Genomic DNA, 16,048 nt, shown 5'->3' with positions numbered 1-16,048 from the left:
ATGGCTAGTCTCGATAGGTAAGTAACGCAAAATGGGCTAGTGGGTTATCAATGCAATGGCAAGGGAATATACAATGGATGTCGTCGAGGTTACCGTCCGTGTACGATGACGACCTCGTGGCGATGATGAGTGGTGGTGTTCTTGATGTCGAACCGTCCCTAATTAGCCGAAACACCTTAGGAAACGGAAAAAAACCGCGAACTCAAAATCTCAAATGTCAAATGGTGGTAGCGAAAAGCGGTGGAATCCCGGTCAAAATGGGTTATGGTGGTGGAAGGGTGTGATGGGTTATACACGGTGTTAGAGTTGGAAGCACGGTCCCTAAGTAGCCGAAACACCTTAGGAGACACAACTCACAACACAAACAAAATTGGGTTAAGTTGGGGTGGCGGAAGTGTATGGTGGGCAAGCCTATGCGGAAGTTATGGTGGTGGTTGATAAAGAAGCAACCGCCCCTAAGTAGCCGAAACACCTTAGGAGACTCGAATCACTACTCAAGCAACCACTAATACTATGGGGAATAAAATGGGTTAAGTTGCGGAAGTCGGTGGTGATATAGCGGGTGATGTGGTGAAGGCCCTAGGCAAAGATGCCAAAATGAAAAATTTGATGGTGTCAAATGATGTTGGAAGTATTTTTTTTAGGATGTGGGATGTCAATAACTATCCAACGAGCTAAAGAACGTCAAAATCGGACTCCGGATGAATTAGTTATGGTCAAAACTGTCAATCAGCCGAGGCTGAATCTGGAAGGGGCGGTTGTACCGCTTGCGAGGGTGGTTGTAACGCTCCTGGAGCGTCCTCGGGTTCGAGTTTTGGGCTGGCAGAAGTATCAGGTTATGGGGGGAGCGGTTGTACCGCCTCGGTGGCCGGTTGTACCGCTTTTGTCGGGAAAATTCTCAGATCTGGATACGGGGTGAACTTTGGGGCGGAAATGGATGATTTCGGGGGCAAAATTGCGGAGATTTCGTGGATGGAATGTGGGGAGACTTATGGGGAAGCTAAATCTACCTGCTACACAGCAAATCCATGGATCAAATCCAACAAAACTTCATCACACCAACAAATCACAAAAGATTTTGGGGCTATTTTTAGTGGAGATTTTTGAAATTGGGTAAGAACACAACAAAATCAAGCTAGAAAACAAAGGGTAGGGGCTCCAAAATCGTGATCAACGTGGCTCATGATACCAAGATGATGTAGGGTAGAACCCTAGTGGCCCGATCTTTCACGATTGGAGAGGATCCTACGAAGAACACGAAGAACACGAGGGGAAACATGAGGGAAAACGAGAGGAACACTCAAGAACAAGTCCAATCACACATCCACTAGACAATCAAACACACAAGATCCACAAGGTACATGAACAACAAAGGAAAAGATACAAGGTAAAGTTCATCTCCAAAAGGAGGTCTTGATGGGGTCAACCCGTGAGGGGGTCTTGATGATATCCCGCAGGATCTTCTCACATGGAGGTCTTGAACTCCATGGAAGTGGTAGTCTCTCTCTCTCTCTCTCTCTCTCTCAAGAGTATAGGTAGGTAGGAGCAAAGCTCACATACAAATGAGCTATCATATTTGCTAACCCTAATTCGGAGCTAGGGGACGAGTACTTATAGTCCAAGGGGTAAGTTGGGGGTTACACGGGTCGTTGACCCTTTTACTGCTCGCAGGCAGACCGGTTGTACCGGATATGTGAGCGGTTGTACCGCTAGGAGCTCAGGTACCGGTTTCTGGAGGTGTTCGCGGAGGTATGGAGCGGTTGTACCGGTGGTAGGACACAACCGGTCTAGTCGCAGCTGGGGGGAAAACCGGGGCTGTTTCGGCCTTGCACCGCTCGATTACAGAAGGTTGACCGGTAGTTGGGCGGTAGTTGGTCGGTTGTACCGGTCGACCGGTAGTTGGGCGGTAGTTGGTCGGTTGTACCGGTCGACCGGTAGTTGGGCGGTACATGGGCGGTTGTACCGGTGTTTCTGCACGGGAAGACTACTCTTCTTCCTTCTCTTCAATGCTTCTCTCGCGGATGGTGTAGTTGTACACTTGCGCTCACACTCCTCCTCGTCCATGGTGTTCCGACAATACCTATGTATGCACACGAGAGGAGTGTCAAGTAGTATACCATCCTGAAGGGGTCAAGTGGACACGCGTAAAGGAGATGATTCACCTTTGTGTATGTGAAGTAGATGTTGCACGTGTCACTTACCGAACGGACTCTTGACATCGTAATGTCCGTAGGATGCTCCGCATCACGTTGCATATCGTGTGGCTGTTGCTGAGAACAAGGAGATGTCGATCGGCAGCCTCCGTGCCCTTGTGGTCTTCCTCGTCGTGCAGGTGTGCCTCTTGGCGATGGTGGCGTCGCCGTGGATGGTGCGGGGCAGGCAGGTGAGTGTGCAGAACTGTCCGTGCCCTCGGGTCGCCGAATGTTGCTATGCCTCAGGCTCCACGGCAACCAAGCCCTAGCCCTCCTGCAGGGAGCATGGCGCGTGCCGCCTGCGGTTCCGTCGATCTCCTGCCGGTAATCCAGTATCCACGGTGTGGCAGAGGCGCAGAGCTAGCCTCTGTTGCTCTCAAGTCTCGCTTGTATAATGCTGGATTGAAATGGTTATGTTCATGGTATTTACTCTATTGTCTGATAATCAAATTAAAAGGCAGGAGGTCATGTTAAGATGTACTACCAAAGAGCTTCCTTTTGTGTTGAAATTCTGTTATTTTAGGCAAATATGTAATGAAGTCCTCAAGAGGACAATGCATGTGTAAACAAGGAAAAGTTCAACCCAGCATGAGAACTAGTGGCTGGGGTGCGCCCTTGGCGCGCCTCCTGAGGTGTGACTCTGCGCACTTTTCATGTTGTTGGATTTGTTAACGTGATTGTACAGTCCAAATGAGTGTCAATCGTGATTTCTTCCTCGCAGGGACTGCACAATTTTTCTGCTGTTGGATGTATCAGTAGTTAAAAATGTACTCCCTCCGTTCCTAAATATAAGTCTTTTTAAAGATTTCAACAAGTGACTACATACGGAGCAAAATGAGTGAATCTATACTCTAAAATATGTCTACATACATCCGTATGTTGTAGTCTATTTAAAATGTCTAAAAAGACTTATATTTAGGAACCGAGGGAGTACTAACCAATAGCAAATTAACAATGACTCTGGAGTGTTGCACATGTGCGCACATTTACAGATGGAGTATCTGTTCAACTACAATTTACATAGTAGTGACTAAGTATCCGTTGAACTACAATTTGCACAGTAGTCACTGCTATGTAAATTAGTCCTAATTATTTGATTAAGTTCAGCATAGAATCCACTCAGCACTCAACTTGAATGACCATGACAAGCCAATACTAATCATCTTTGAATCCTTTAAAATGCTATCATGTAAAATGGAAATCAATTAAGTCATAGTGCTTTTGTATTGCAATTGGAAAAGTCAAAGTAACACACTCGGAATTACATATTACAGAGAAGGAAAGAGTTAATGTGTATCTTACTGATAGAAATGAACAAGCTACAATATCAGACGCACACGAAAAAGGCTAAGCAGCAGAATATGGTCTGCGTTCTAACTATATGTATCAATTCTGTGACAGGCGACACCGTGTATCAGAATATCAAATCATTTTACCAGGCAAGTGTATCAGTAATTTGTATTATTGCTTCTAATCAATAAGACATTATGACCAACAACTTTGAGGATATAAAAAGGGAAAGCAATATACTTCAGGTAGCTAGACATTTTGTCAATCTATCAACACGCTAGTAAGGGCAAGTGATTCCTAGATTGAGAGCTACAATTTTTTTGACTGTCAACCAGACTTTTGCTTAAAGAGGGATGTTCTAAATTGCATCAGAACTTGAAGGCGCATCAGATACTAATTAGTACTGCAACAGTATCAAGTATCAGATGACATATTAGATATAGGAGTTTACCTATTTATCAACTAATTAGCAATTAGCATGATATAGGAATTTATCTATCCATAAGATACTAATGAGTACATCAAGAACATCAACAGCTGATGACATATTAGATATATGAATTTATATATTTATCAACTACTCCCTCCGTAAAGAAATATAAGAGCGTTTAGATCACTACTTTACAGAGGGAGTAGTTAGCAATTAGCATGATATAGGAATTTATCTATTCATAAAATACTAATTAATACAGCAAGAACATCAAGCATCAGTTGACATATTTGATATAGGAATTTATTTATTCATCAACTAATTAGCGTGATCCTAGTGTAGACGGAGTAGCATTATCATATGGTATGACATGTTATATTTAAACCTGGATCTGCAAAATGCAAAGAAATAATAGATCAAATAAATTAGGCAAACCTGCATATAGGAAAAACAAGCACATCAACATAGCCAATCACACCTTCTTGTAGTTGTACACATCTTGATTGTGTGTAATGGCCATATTGAGAAAATCTGGTGAAAGAGGGGAGGAGGAGCAAACCTGAAGCACCAACCACAACAAACAGGATCACCAGGGGAGCAACCAAGCAAAATTTGATTTAGAGAATGCAGTGGCATGGTGGTCCAGAAATGATAACTAAGAAATCCATGCCATGACCCCTTGACATAGTTCAATCTTCACTTCCTAGGTCAACTTGACTAAGAAAATAATAATAAATTTGAGCTTTGTAACATGACTAAACTTTCTAAACAAAGGCCAGACTTTTCGATGTCCGTTAAAATATAAACACTCATCCAACATTTCTCCTTCATCTAAGAAAATTACTCTAGCATGTTTTCTCACGCCTTGATAAAGAAAGCTTTCCTGTAATCCTGTTCTTAGGTCTCACTCTAACATCCTCTACTATGATAGATTGATAGAACAACCACTTTCATTTTGAAGCATATACCTTTTGTATCCCTCTTCTTTTTCTTGTTCTTCAAGACCTTCCCTGATGATCCAAATCTAAGGTATGACATGATTTTGGCAATCCTGTCAAGTACAGAGCCATCCACGCTAACAGTGATCATTGCTTGTAGAAACTATATGACCCGTCTGAGAAAAAAAAGCACATTTATAGAAACAGTGACATGCTCACTGTTCCAGCACCTCTGGGACAGGGCAATCAGCTTTGCTCCTGTGAAGAGATGTCGCAATATCACTGTTAACTCTATCCACACATGCGTATACTGAGCTGTATTAAAGTACCGAACACTTCCATAAACAAGAAATTCTCATTAAGCCTACTGTAGGAAGTCTTATCATTCCTATAAAGGAAAAACAGGAAAGAGATTACAATGTACACAGCATGGTCACTATTCCTATAAGTGAGGAGTGTATAATCATCACCATCACATAATTAAGTACACGAAAACACCAACACGAGAAATTCTAAAGACAATACCATATTGTAAATAAATGTCATCCGGCCAAGAAGAAAGATGTCGTTCGCCTTTATCATGCTTTGTTCTTGCTTTACAGTCCACTGGTAAGACAGACTGCAATCAATGAAAACGCCAATCAGCATCCATTTTATGTTACATAGGGTTTGTGCAAGTTACACATACAATTTACAAACAAAATGAATTATACCTGTGCAAATGCAGTGCGGAATGAGACTGCCCGGTGTTCTTTTGTTTCCCTAAAAAGGGAAGTGAAAAGTAATGTAGAAATGGTCCCATAATACTAAAGAAATCTAGAGGAAGGGTTACCAAACGGCATTTACTTAGAAGTTATAATACACTGCAAAATATATTACATTTTTTATAGTAGTGCAGCTTTCATTTGACGAGAACCCGGACATCTTCCTACAAAATGATGAGCTCTAAGCATCAAAATGATAACTATATCAATATCAAATTTAAAAGGAGGAACTGGTTAATTGTATTTTTTTAAATCAGCATGAAGAACTAAATACTTTTTACTGGGTCATCTTCGTACTGCATCTTTAGCTGATGGATACTGCCCCTTGGTGGCCAGATCTGAACTTTTTAAGAAGAAAGCATGCATAGTTCATTTAGCAAGTAAGCATACATGCATCTGAAAACATCACATATAAGAGGAAGTTTGGGCAGTGCCAGGTTGGAGGCGCCCCTTCCACTCTCTTAAAGTTAACGAAGCCTTTTAAGTTCTGAACTTTTGATTTACCTTGCGGGTGCAAAAAGTCAAATCTCAATGAATTATCTGAACATATTGGAACATAAAAACATGAGGTAGTGAGCTATAAATTTGCAAGAAGATGAATTTCATAAAACAAAAAAGTGGAAACCATCGTTGTTCCATTGTGTGGAATTTAAAAGAAAGAAAATCCGTTCATACTGGAGAAGATTAAAACTATATTCTCAGGTATTACGTGGTAGGAAGTGGAAGACAAGTTATTGAACAGAGGACAATGAATTATTACACCTCTGAGCTTTCTAACAAAAACAACAGAATCCCTCTTAACTGAATCCCTTTTATGAGGCTCTATGTAAATCCTTTTTACGGGGCTCTAGGTCGACTTTGGAAGTATAGACCTTGATATATGAACGTTCAAGGACACAACCACACATTATTATAGTTACCTAAGATATGTATATGATCAGAAACTTTGTATTTGTTCAGTACAACCTTAGGTAAATTTCTAGATCAGAAACTTTGGAAGTACAGACCTTGATATATAAATGTTCGGCCACACACATCATTATAGTGTTGATCTCTGAACTTTGCATTGTACATCTCCTCAAAGTCACTCATGCCTCATCTGTAAACATTATCCAATGAATAAAAAAACTTCATCAACCATATATAAGGTGGTAACATTCACAGCAAAATGAAATCAAGAAAATAAATATTGTTCTTGGTTCTAAATAAGGCTTGTGTGCATTGCTAAAAAAAAGGGCAGCCCGGTGCATGTAGCTCCTGCTTTCGCGGGTGCGGAAGGGTCCGACCACTTTCGGTCTATTGTACACAGCCTTTCCCTACATTTCTGTAAGAGGCTGTTTCCAGGACTTGAACCCGTGACCTTATAGTCACAAGGCAGCAGCTTTTATCATTTGTATTAATGCATTGCTAACCTGTTCCTTAATTCCCTGCTTCCACGATGGAAGGATGATACACAGGAACCACCGTACCTATTTTCTTAGTGTCCTCAACATTGAATTGGTGGATGAAGGAAGAGGAGGGAGAGCTAGGTGGTGGCAGCATTGTGCCCTGTTCGGCGTCAGCGACATTAGGACAGCAGGCACCAGGCCGTGTATGCCAAAATTGTTCTGATTTTCACTTGGCAAGATCTGGCCGATCCAAGCTCGAGGAGCCACACAAAGGAGAAAGACATAAATGGCTCGTTCAAGTAAGTGCAGAGTGGGTACCAACCTGAGAGATAAATAGGAAAAACAAAAGCATGATACTATGACCATATGAAAACCCTAGGGAACATTTGTGTTTTGTGTTTACCATCGTTTCTCCAAGCTAAAGTTTAAACATCGGCAAGAGTCGGATTATGGATAAACGCTAGAAAGTGGGTGCCAACATTGGCAAGAACAGTGCATTGTACAACTGTTCCAATTGTACAAACCTGGCACATCACCTGGCACCCACAAATCATGTGCTGATCTAGAACCTGAGAGTTGCTAAATAAAATTACCTAAAAAACCTCAGAAGCTTAGTAAATTTGGGCAGAAAAGTAGATTAATAAAAAGCTACTCTAACAAGTTGTTTATGCAGTAGTATTGACAGTAGCAGTATGACCATGATATAAGCTAGCCTGTGAGATACATCAATTTCAAGGCAAATACAGAACGCATGATATGATTTCCAGTAAAAGCTAGCAGGCACGTAAGACGAACAAATGTTTAGAAGCATTACAATTTAGCACATATGGGATTTAGTAAGCAAATCACCTCAAATATTGGACACAAAATCAAGGATAGCAGGGATATGTAGCCCCTGACTCCGAGTCATCTCATCCCTTTCAGCTGCTGCAGGAAAAAATCTTTCAAAAGATCAGCACACACACCACCTCAAGCACTCAACCACGCACACCAGTGCAAGAACAGCATGGGCACACCACGGCATCTAGCACACACGCAGGCAACCGGCAGGATGCACAGCACAGACGCACGCCCACTCCGCACTGCGCCCAGCTGCGACTGCCGCCGCCGCCAAGATCTTCGCTACTTTTGCTCGAGCGAGAGAGAGGATGGGAAGGAGAGAGGGCCGGCACGCACTCACCTTCGATCTGCAGCCGCCGCCTCGATATGCAGCCGCCACAGACGGCCTTGAGCGTGACGACGCCGTGGTGGCCCGAGAGGTGTTGCATGATCTCGACCTCCCGGTGGACCGTGTCCTTGATGTTTTTGCGTCTTGCAGGAGAACTCCTCGCCGCGGGCCTTGGCGCGGAAGGCCGGACGGAACCGAACCGTATCTATCGTTGACCGATTTGCCCGTCGCCGTCGCCTCCCGCCGCCTCACCCACCGCCGCCGATTAGCTTCGTCTTGCATCCCACTGCCATATTTTCCTCCGGGATCCGGCCGTCGCTGGTCCACCTTCCTCGGCGCTGCAGGATGCGTGGAGTGGCGCGACGAGAGGAGGAGGGGAAGTTTGCTTGAGACCAGAGGCAAGCCAAAAAGAGGGCCAACGAGGCGGACGGCGGCCAGAAACAACGGGCCGCCGGAGCGGTGGTCCGGCACTCCTCCTGCTGATGGCGACAACTCCAGGTGGAGCAGATGCGCGAGCAGCCGCGGCTCCTCTGAATATGATGACGCGTTGGAGAAGGAAGTGTGGCAGGGGGCGCATCGACCTCGTCCGGGTGGGGAAGAGCAGCGCCACACCTGGGCGCCAGTGGTGGCGACGGCGACGGGGAGGGCGCCGGTGGTGGCGGCGGCGGCAGACGAGCGAAAGGGAGAGGGAGAGAAATCGGGGATGGGGATTGGGGGCTGGGCCACTTGCCAATCTCTTTCTCTCTTTCTTCTCGATGAAGCGAACCTGTTTGTCTGGTAGCTAATCCTACGTGCACATCGCCAGCGATTGCTCACTCTTATTGGGTTGTATTTTGTGAATCTAATATAACTATTAGGATACTAGTTTTAAAAAAATTCTACCAGGATAACAAGAACAAAAGTACAGAAAGACGAACATATTAGAGAGGTTGGATGAAACTAAAGAAGCAACTATATGTGTACTATGTATAAAGTTTACATGGCAATTCCTTATTTCAGTACTGACGTAGTTCAACTCACAGTTTTTGACATAAATACATAACCACAGCAAACCAGGGGGGGCAAGGGAAAACTGAAACCTCTCGTGCACAGCTCATCACAGAAAGGAAAAAAAAGCACAACATCAATCCATGTTTCAGCAGATGAAAGCCACATGAACATGCTCATCACTGCAGTAGAGCCCAGGCTGCTGAGTGTATCCTTGCTTGGACAGCGCTGCACGCGCTTTCATGACGAGATCCTTGTTTGTTATCTTTCCATCATCGCTCGCGAGAATGGCCTGGATGGCATTGCTCATCGCGCCAAAGGACGTACCCCCCGGTATGGTTGCATCTGCTGATGTCTGGCTGGTTTGGCACCCACTGATGAGGATGCCGTTGTTAGGCGCCCATGACTTGGTCCCGGCATACGCCTCCTCAGCACTGCCCATATCTTGTTCTATCGCCGGCTTGAAAGTCTCTTCCTCGGTGCCTTCAAGCTTAGCCTTCAGGAACTGGTGAGCTAGCGAACCAACCATGCCCATGACACCGCCCTGCTCACCTGATCCACCTTCATGGAACTTATCAAGCATGACTTTCATGAACTTCTTGATCTTTGGGCTGGCATCGTCCCCGAAGACGTTAAACAGAGTCAGCCGGATTGAGCCCTCCTCAATGTCATCCTTCCCAGTTTGCTCCTTGAGCATCTCAATAAGTGTTGAGAGTGGCAGAGAGCGATTTTTAGTGAGGCCATCCCCAGTTGGTTGCTCATCCTGGTCCTCACCTCCGTGGCGGCTATGAGACTCAAACGCGTCACGAACGGTCTCTTTGAGGAAGGACCGGAACCCGCCGCCAGAATGAGATCGCTCTTCTTCGGGTTCACGAGACTGGGTCTGATTCTGCTTGGTGCTATTGCCTATCTGTTCCTTTGCCTTGTCCAGTAGGCCACCACTGTGGCATGAGTCGGAGACGATGGTAAATATGCAACCATCCGGGACCTTCTGCACGAGATCTCTGAAATCTTGATCTGCAGATCATAACAAGTTAGGGACTTGGACAGCTGACAATCATTCACTGGACGCAGAATGGTTGAGAAATGTACTTATAAAGTGCAAGGGGGTAAAATGCTTGCTCTAGAAAATTTGCAGAAAATGAACATCAGTTACATGGAAAATATCAGCCTATTAGCTAGTAGAAAATATAGTGAACAAACATGGAGAAACAACAGACTGACATATGGCATAAGCACTTCTCATCTTTCTATTAAGACAATTGCCAAGAAACTTCCGCTCGCCGGGAGCCTACATTCCTTTCCTCAAATGGCCAAGCACTGCTCAAATAAGATCCTGCCAGTGCTGATTATCATTTTTGCCCACAACGAAACAAATCTGAAACAACACCGGCCACTAAGCTGCAAGATCTTGGGAATTACTACAACCAGAATTATGTGCAAAACATGTGGACAGTAACGAAACCAAGCAAATGGTAAGCACATATATGCATAGTACATCCAATTGTTATCCCAATTCCTATCCGCAATAGTTTCGGCAGTTGGATTATTCTAATCCAACCATCTACGCCATATATTAACTTCAAACTTTACCAAGATCATCTTAAACGTACTGCAACGCAAAACAAATGAATAAATGAGCCGTAAACTGCCCAACAAATTCATCAGTATTTGGATAGGGCTTCATCCTGGATCAGATCCACATCACATCGGCGTTCACCTGTCTCCACCGAAATCGGTTTCACATCTGAAGGCTGTAACTGTTTAGCTAATCCCACCGTATCTCGATTACTTTTTTTTCAGTAAAAAGGAGAGAAATACACAGGGAGGGAGCGGATGCTGATCTTATCCCCGATCGCACCTGTGATGAGATTCATGTCGCTGGGCACGATGCACTCGTCGTACCCGGTGTCGTCGTCCTGCCCGGTCTCGGCCGGCAGCCGCGTGCCGTGGCCGCTGTAGTGGAAGAAGAGGAAGTCCCCACGGCGCGCTTCCCCCACGAGCTTGGCCAGCGCGTGGCGGATGTTGGCGCCGGTGGGCTGCGGCCCCGAGGAGCCGCGGTCGAGGAGGACGGTGATGTTGTCCTCGTCGAAGCCGAACCGGTCGACGAGGCACTTGTGCATGCGGTCAACGTCGTTGTGGCAGCCCTTGAGCTCGGCCTTGGTGCCGGGGTAGTTGATGCCCACCAGGAGCGCGAGCTTGCGGCCCATCGCGGCGATGCGCCGGCTGCGGCGTCGGTCGGGCGGCCGGAGGGGAGGGGGAGGGGGAGGGGGTGGAGTAGGTGCGGGGTCCGTCGGTTGCCGGTGGTACTGGGGGATAGGTGCGCTGCGCGTATTGGCGTTTCCGATCTGACGGGTGGGGACTCGAGGGACGACGGGATTGGATCATTGGAGCAGCTGTGCAAGCCTGGAAGGTGGTGACGAAAACGATTGGACGGCGTCCGTCCGTCCACTCGGGTCGGGGCTCGGCACATCGGAGAATTTCCTGCTTGTGATGGCGGAGCAGAATTATTTTTTTACAGGAAACTTGCTATCTATTAATAAGTACTAGTACGAAGAACAACCGAAGTAAAAACTACATCCATATCCGTAGACTACCTAGCGACGACTACAAGCACTGGAACAAGCCGAGAGCGCGCCGTCATCAACACCCCTTCATCACCGGACCCGGGCAAACCTTGTTGTAGTAGTCAATCGGGAAGTCGTCGTGCTAAGGCCCCAGAGGACCAGCGCACCAGAATAGCAAACGCCGCCGATGAAGAGAAGCGTAGATCCAACTTGTAGACAAGCGAAAATAGACAAACGATGACACAAACGCCGATCGAATCCTACAAGATCCGCCAGAGACAACCTCCACATGCCCCCCCCCCCCCCCCCCCCGCGACACTAGAAGCAGCATCCGGATGAGGCTAGACGGGGAGAACCTTATTCCATCTTCAGAAGGTCGCCGTCATCTGGCCTTTCTTAGCAGGACACAAACCCTAAAAAACTCAAAAAATAACCTAAAAACGTAGCCCTCCCGCCGACAAAGACCGAGATCCACCACGCGCTCCATAGCCCTAAGGCCACAGAAGACGAGATAGGCCCGCGGCTGCGCGGCGGGGGGGAGTGGAAAGCTATATATACATGTTGCGTGCTTACGCGGCTCCCAAAAAATGTACTACTACCGCCTTTCGCTACGAATTTACTCCTCCAATTTGTAACAAAGAATTTGCACGATGTTCGTAACTTCCGGTTTTCTTTTCTTCACTCGCGTTCGGAAACTAAGAGCAAATCCTCATAAACGTCGGCCCGATCACTGATCGGGCAAAAAAATCCTGTCCAAACGGCTCCTCATACCGGTCTTATATGTTTGGGCTAACCGACACACCTCTTATCTAGCCCATATCTAGGGCGGATATAGGGAGGCCAGGCACGCCCGGGCGCGTCTGTCACGTCGGACTAGATGGCAATCCCACCTCAAATTGCATCAAATCATCTCCCCTTCCCCTGACCTTGCCTATTTGACCTTGTTCCTCCCTCTCTTCTCCCTCATCCGCGTCGGCCCTTCCCTAGCTCCGCCACCACCCTTGCTATGCCGCCATACTGATCCCACAATGCCTCTAGCACCGCCACAATACACCTCCCCTTCATGCTCGCCGCGACGGACATTGTCGTCAGCTCGGCACCATCGTGGTACATCCAGCTACTTTCGGACTGCACCTTGCCCTCTACACACAAGTGTTATATATATATATATATATATATATATATATATATATATATATATATATATATATATATATATATATATATTCTATGTGTCAGTTTTGATCGATCGATCCAATGAAACTTTGATACGTCTCCAACGTATCTATAATTTTTGATTGTTCCATGCTATTATATTATCAATATTGGATGTTTTATATGCATTTATATGCTATTTTATATGATTTTTGGGACTAACCTATTAACCTAGAGCCCAATGCCAGTTTCTGTTTTTTCCTTGTTTTTGAGTTTTACAGAAAAAGAATACCAAACGGAGTCCAATTGACGTGCCAATTTTTGATGATTTTTTATGGACCAAAAGAAGCCCCCTGAGTAAAAGAGTTGGGCCAGAAGAGTCCCGGGCTGCCAACGAGGGTGGGGGCGCGCCCTACCCCCTGGGCGCGCCCCCCTATCTCGTGGACGGCTCGGAGACCCCCTGCCGTGAGACCTACGCCAAAAATTCCTATAAATCCAAACAAACCTAGATTGGGAGTTCCGCCGCAAGCCTATGTAGCCACCAAAAACCAATCGGGGCCCTGTTCCGGCACCCTGCCGGAGGGGGGGATCCATCACCGGTGGCCATCTTCATCATCCCAGCGCTCTCCATGACGAGGAGGGAGTAGTTCACCCTCGGGGCTAAGGGTATGTACGAGTAGCTATGTGTTTGATCTCTCTCTCTCGTGTTCTTGATTTGGCACGATCTTGATGTATCGCGAGCTTTGCTATTATAGTTGGATCTTATGATGTTTCTCCCCCTCTACTCTCTTGTAATGGATTGAGTTTTCCCTTTGAAGTTATCTTATCGGATTGAGTCTTTAAGGATTTGAGAACACTTGATGTATGTCTTGCATGTGCTTATCTGTGGGGACAATGGGATATTCACGTGATCTACTTGATGTATGTTTTGGTGATCAACTTGCGGGTTCAGTGACCTTGTGAACTTATGCATAGGGGTTGGCACACGTTTTCGTCTTGACTCTCCGGTAGAATCTTTGGGGCACTCTTTGAAGTTCTTTGTGTTGGTTGAATAGATGAATCTGAGATTGTGTGATGCATATCGTATAATCATACCCACGGATACTTGAGGTGACATTGGAGTATCTAGGTGACATTAGGGTTTTGGTTGATTTGTGTCTTAAGGTGTTATTCCAGTATGAACTCTAGGATAGATCGAACGGAAAGAATAGCTTCGTGTTATTTTACTACGGACTCTTGAATAAATCGATCAGAAAGGATAACTTTGAGGTGGTTCCGTACCCTACAATAATCTCTTTGTTTGTTCTCCGCTATTGGTGACTTTGAAGTGACTCTTTGTTGCATGTTGAGGGATAGTTATATGATCCAATTATGTTATTATTGTTGAGATCTTGCGCTAGTGAAAGTATGAACCCTAGGCCTTGTTTCCTAGCATTGCAATATCGTTTGTGCTCACTTTTATCATTAGTTACCTTGTTGTTTTTATATTTTCAGATTACAAAAACCTATATCTATCATCCATATTGCACTTGTATCACCATCTCTTCGCCGAACTAGTGTACCTATACAATTTACCATTGTATTGGGTGTGTTGGGGACACAAGAGACTCTTTGTTATTTGGTTGCAGGGTTGTTTGAGAGAGACCATCTTCATCCTATGTCTCCCATGGATTGATAAACCTTGGGTCATCCACTTGAGGGAAATTTGCTACTGTCCTACAAACCTCTGCACTTGGAGGCCCAACAACGTCTACAAGAAGGAGGTTGTGTAGTAGACATCAAGCAATTTCTGGCGCCGTTGCCGGGGAGGTGAGTGCTTGAAGGTATATCTTTAAATCTTGCAATCGAATCTTTTAGTTAATTGTTTTATCACTAGTTTAGTTTATAAAAGAAAACTACAAAAAAAATGGAATTGAGGGTGCCTCATATGATTCATCTTTTTAATATCTTTCGTGAAAATTATAGGAAGGAAAATTGTGCTCAAGTACTAGAAGAAGAATTACATAGAATGCTTGGCATAAAATATGTGAATGATGAGCATGATTGCAATGTTGTTAGTATGAATTCTTTGAATACCCATGATGCTAATGATATGCAAAGCCACAAGCTTGGGGATGCTATGTTTGATGAAGATGATATGTTTAGTCCCCCAAGTTTTGATGAGCAAATTTATTATGATGAAAGCATGCCTCCTATTTATGATGATTATTGTGATGACACGTATGCTATAAAGAATAAATATAATCATGAAACTTGTCATCATGATTTTAATTTTCAATTGGATTATGCTTCACATGATAGTTATTTTGTTGAGTTTGCTCCCACTACTATTGATGAGAAGAATTTTGCTTATGTGGAGAGTAGTAAAATTTCTATGCAAGTAGATCATGAAAAGAATGATTTATGTGATGGTTATATTGTTGAATTCATTCATGATGCTACTGAAAATTATTATGAGGGAGGAACATATGCTTGTAGGAATTGCAATAATATCAAGTTTCCTCTCTATGTGCTTAAAGTTTTGAAGTTATGCTTGTTTTGCCTTCCTATGCTAGTTGATTATTGTTCGCATAAGTTGTTTGCTCACAAAATCCCTATGCATAGGAAGTGGGTTAGACTTAAATGTGCTAGTCATATTCTTCATGATGCTCTCTTTATGTTTCAATTCTTATCTTTTATGTGAGCATCATTGAAATCATCATGCCTAGCTAGGGGCGTTAAACGTAAGCGCTTGTTGGGAGACAACCCAATTTTACTTTTGTCCTTTGCTTTTGCTCCTATTTAGTAATAAATAATTCATCTAGCCTCTGGTTAGATGTGGTTTTATGTTTTAATTAGTGTTTGTGCCAAGTAGAACCTTTGGGAAGACTTGGGTGAAGTCTTTGCGATCTTGCTGTAAAAAACGGAAACTTTTGCACTCATGAGATTAGCTGCCATTTTTTACTAGAAGTGCTTTTAGGTTGATTCTTTTTGCAGATGATTAATAGATAAATTCCTCACATCCACCAATATATTTCAGAATTTTTGGAGGTACAGAAGTATTCGAATGATACAGATAGCAACAGACTGTTCTGTTTTTGACAGATTCTGTTTTCTATGTGTTGTTTGCTTATTTTGATGAATCTATGAGTAGTATCGGAGGGTATGAACCATAGAGAAGTTGGAATAC

The 16,048-nt window shown here is 44.5% G+C and overlaps 1 protein-coding gene and 2 long non-coding RNA genes across 5 annotated transcripts; all 3 read right to left on the bottom strand.

Annotated features, from left to right (window-relative positions):
* Positions 1 to 1,296: 1,296 nt before the first annotated feature.
* LOC141042456 (uncharacterized) lies at positions 1,297 to 4,148 on the bottom strand. The gene is made up of 2 exons (XR_012205287.1): positions 2,202 to 4,148; positions 1,297 to 2,080 (listed from the first exon to the last, which is right to left on the bottom strand). It is a non-coding gene; the product is annotated as an uncharacterized lncRNA (long non-coding RNA).
* A 1,038-nt stretch (positions 4,149 to 5,186) lies between these two features.
* Positions 5,187 to 6,212, bottom strand: LOC109779818 (uncharacterized). 3 transcript variants are annotated; one of them, XR_012205286.1, is made up of 5 exons: positions 6,119 to 6,212; positions 5,889 to 5,952; positions 5,730 to 5,778; positions 5,564 to 5,612; positions 5,187 to 5,469 (listed from the first exon to the last, which is right to left on the bottom strand). It is a non-coding gene; the product is annotated as an uncharacterized lncRNA (long non-coding RNA). The 3 variants fall into 3 exon arrangements; XR_012205284.1 differs by having other exon boundaries at positions 5,889 to 6,125; XR_012205285.1 differs by lacking the exon at positions 6,119 to 6,212 and having other exon boundaries at positions 5,730 to 5,795; positions 5,889 to 6,109.
* A 2,892-nt stretch (positions 6,213 to 9,104) lies between these two features.
* On the bottom strand, positions 9,105 to 11,538 carry LOC109779820 (metacaspase-4). Its single transcript, XM_020338441.4, has 2 exons — positions 11,019 to 11,538; positions 9,105 to 10,174 (listed from the first exon to the last, which is right to left on the bottom strand). The coding sequence occupies exons 1-2, from the start codon at positions 11,365 to 11,367 to the stop codon at positions 9,306 to 9,308; spliced, it is 1,218 nt and encodes a 405-aa protein (XP_020194030.1). The 5' UTR covers positions 11,368 to 11,538; the 3' UTR covers positions 9,105 to 9,305.
* Between the last annotated feature and the right edge of the window lie 4,510 nt (positions 11,539 to 16,048).

This window comes from Aegilops tauschii, chromosome 3 (assembly GCF_002575655.3).
Source record: "Aegilops tauschii subsp. strangulata cultivar AL8/78 chromosome 3, Aet v6.0, whole genome shotgun sequence".
In the NCBI taxonomy this organism is placed as follows: domain Eukaryota; kingdom Viridiplantae; phylum Streptophyta; class Magnoliopsida; order Poales; family Poaceae; genus Aegilops; species Aegilops tauschii.
This window is presented reverse-complemented; position numbering and strand designations above follow the sequence as displayed.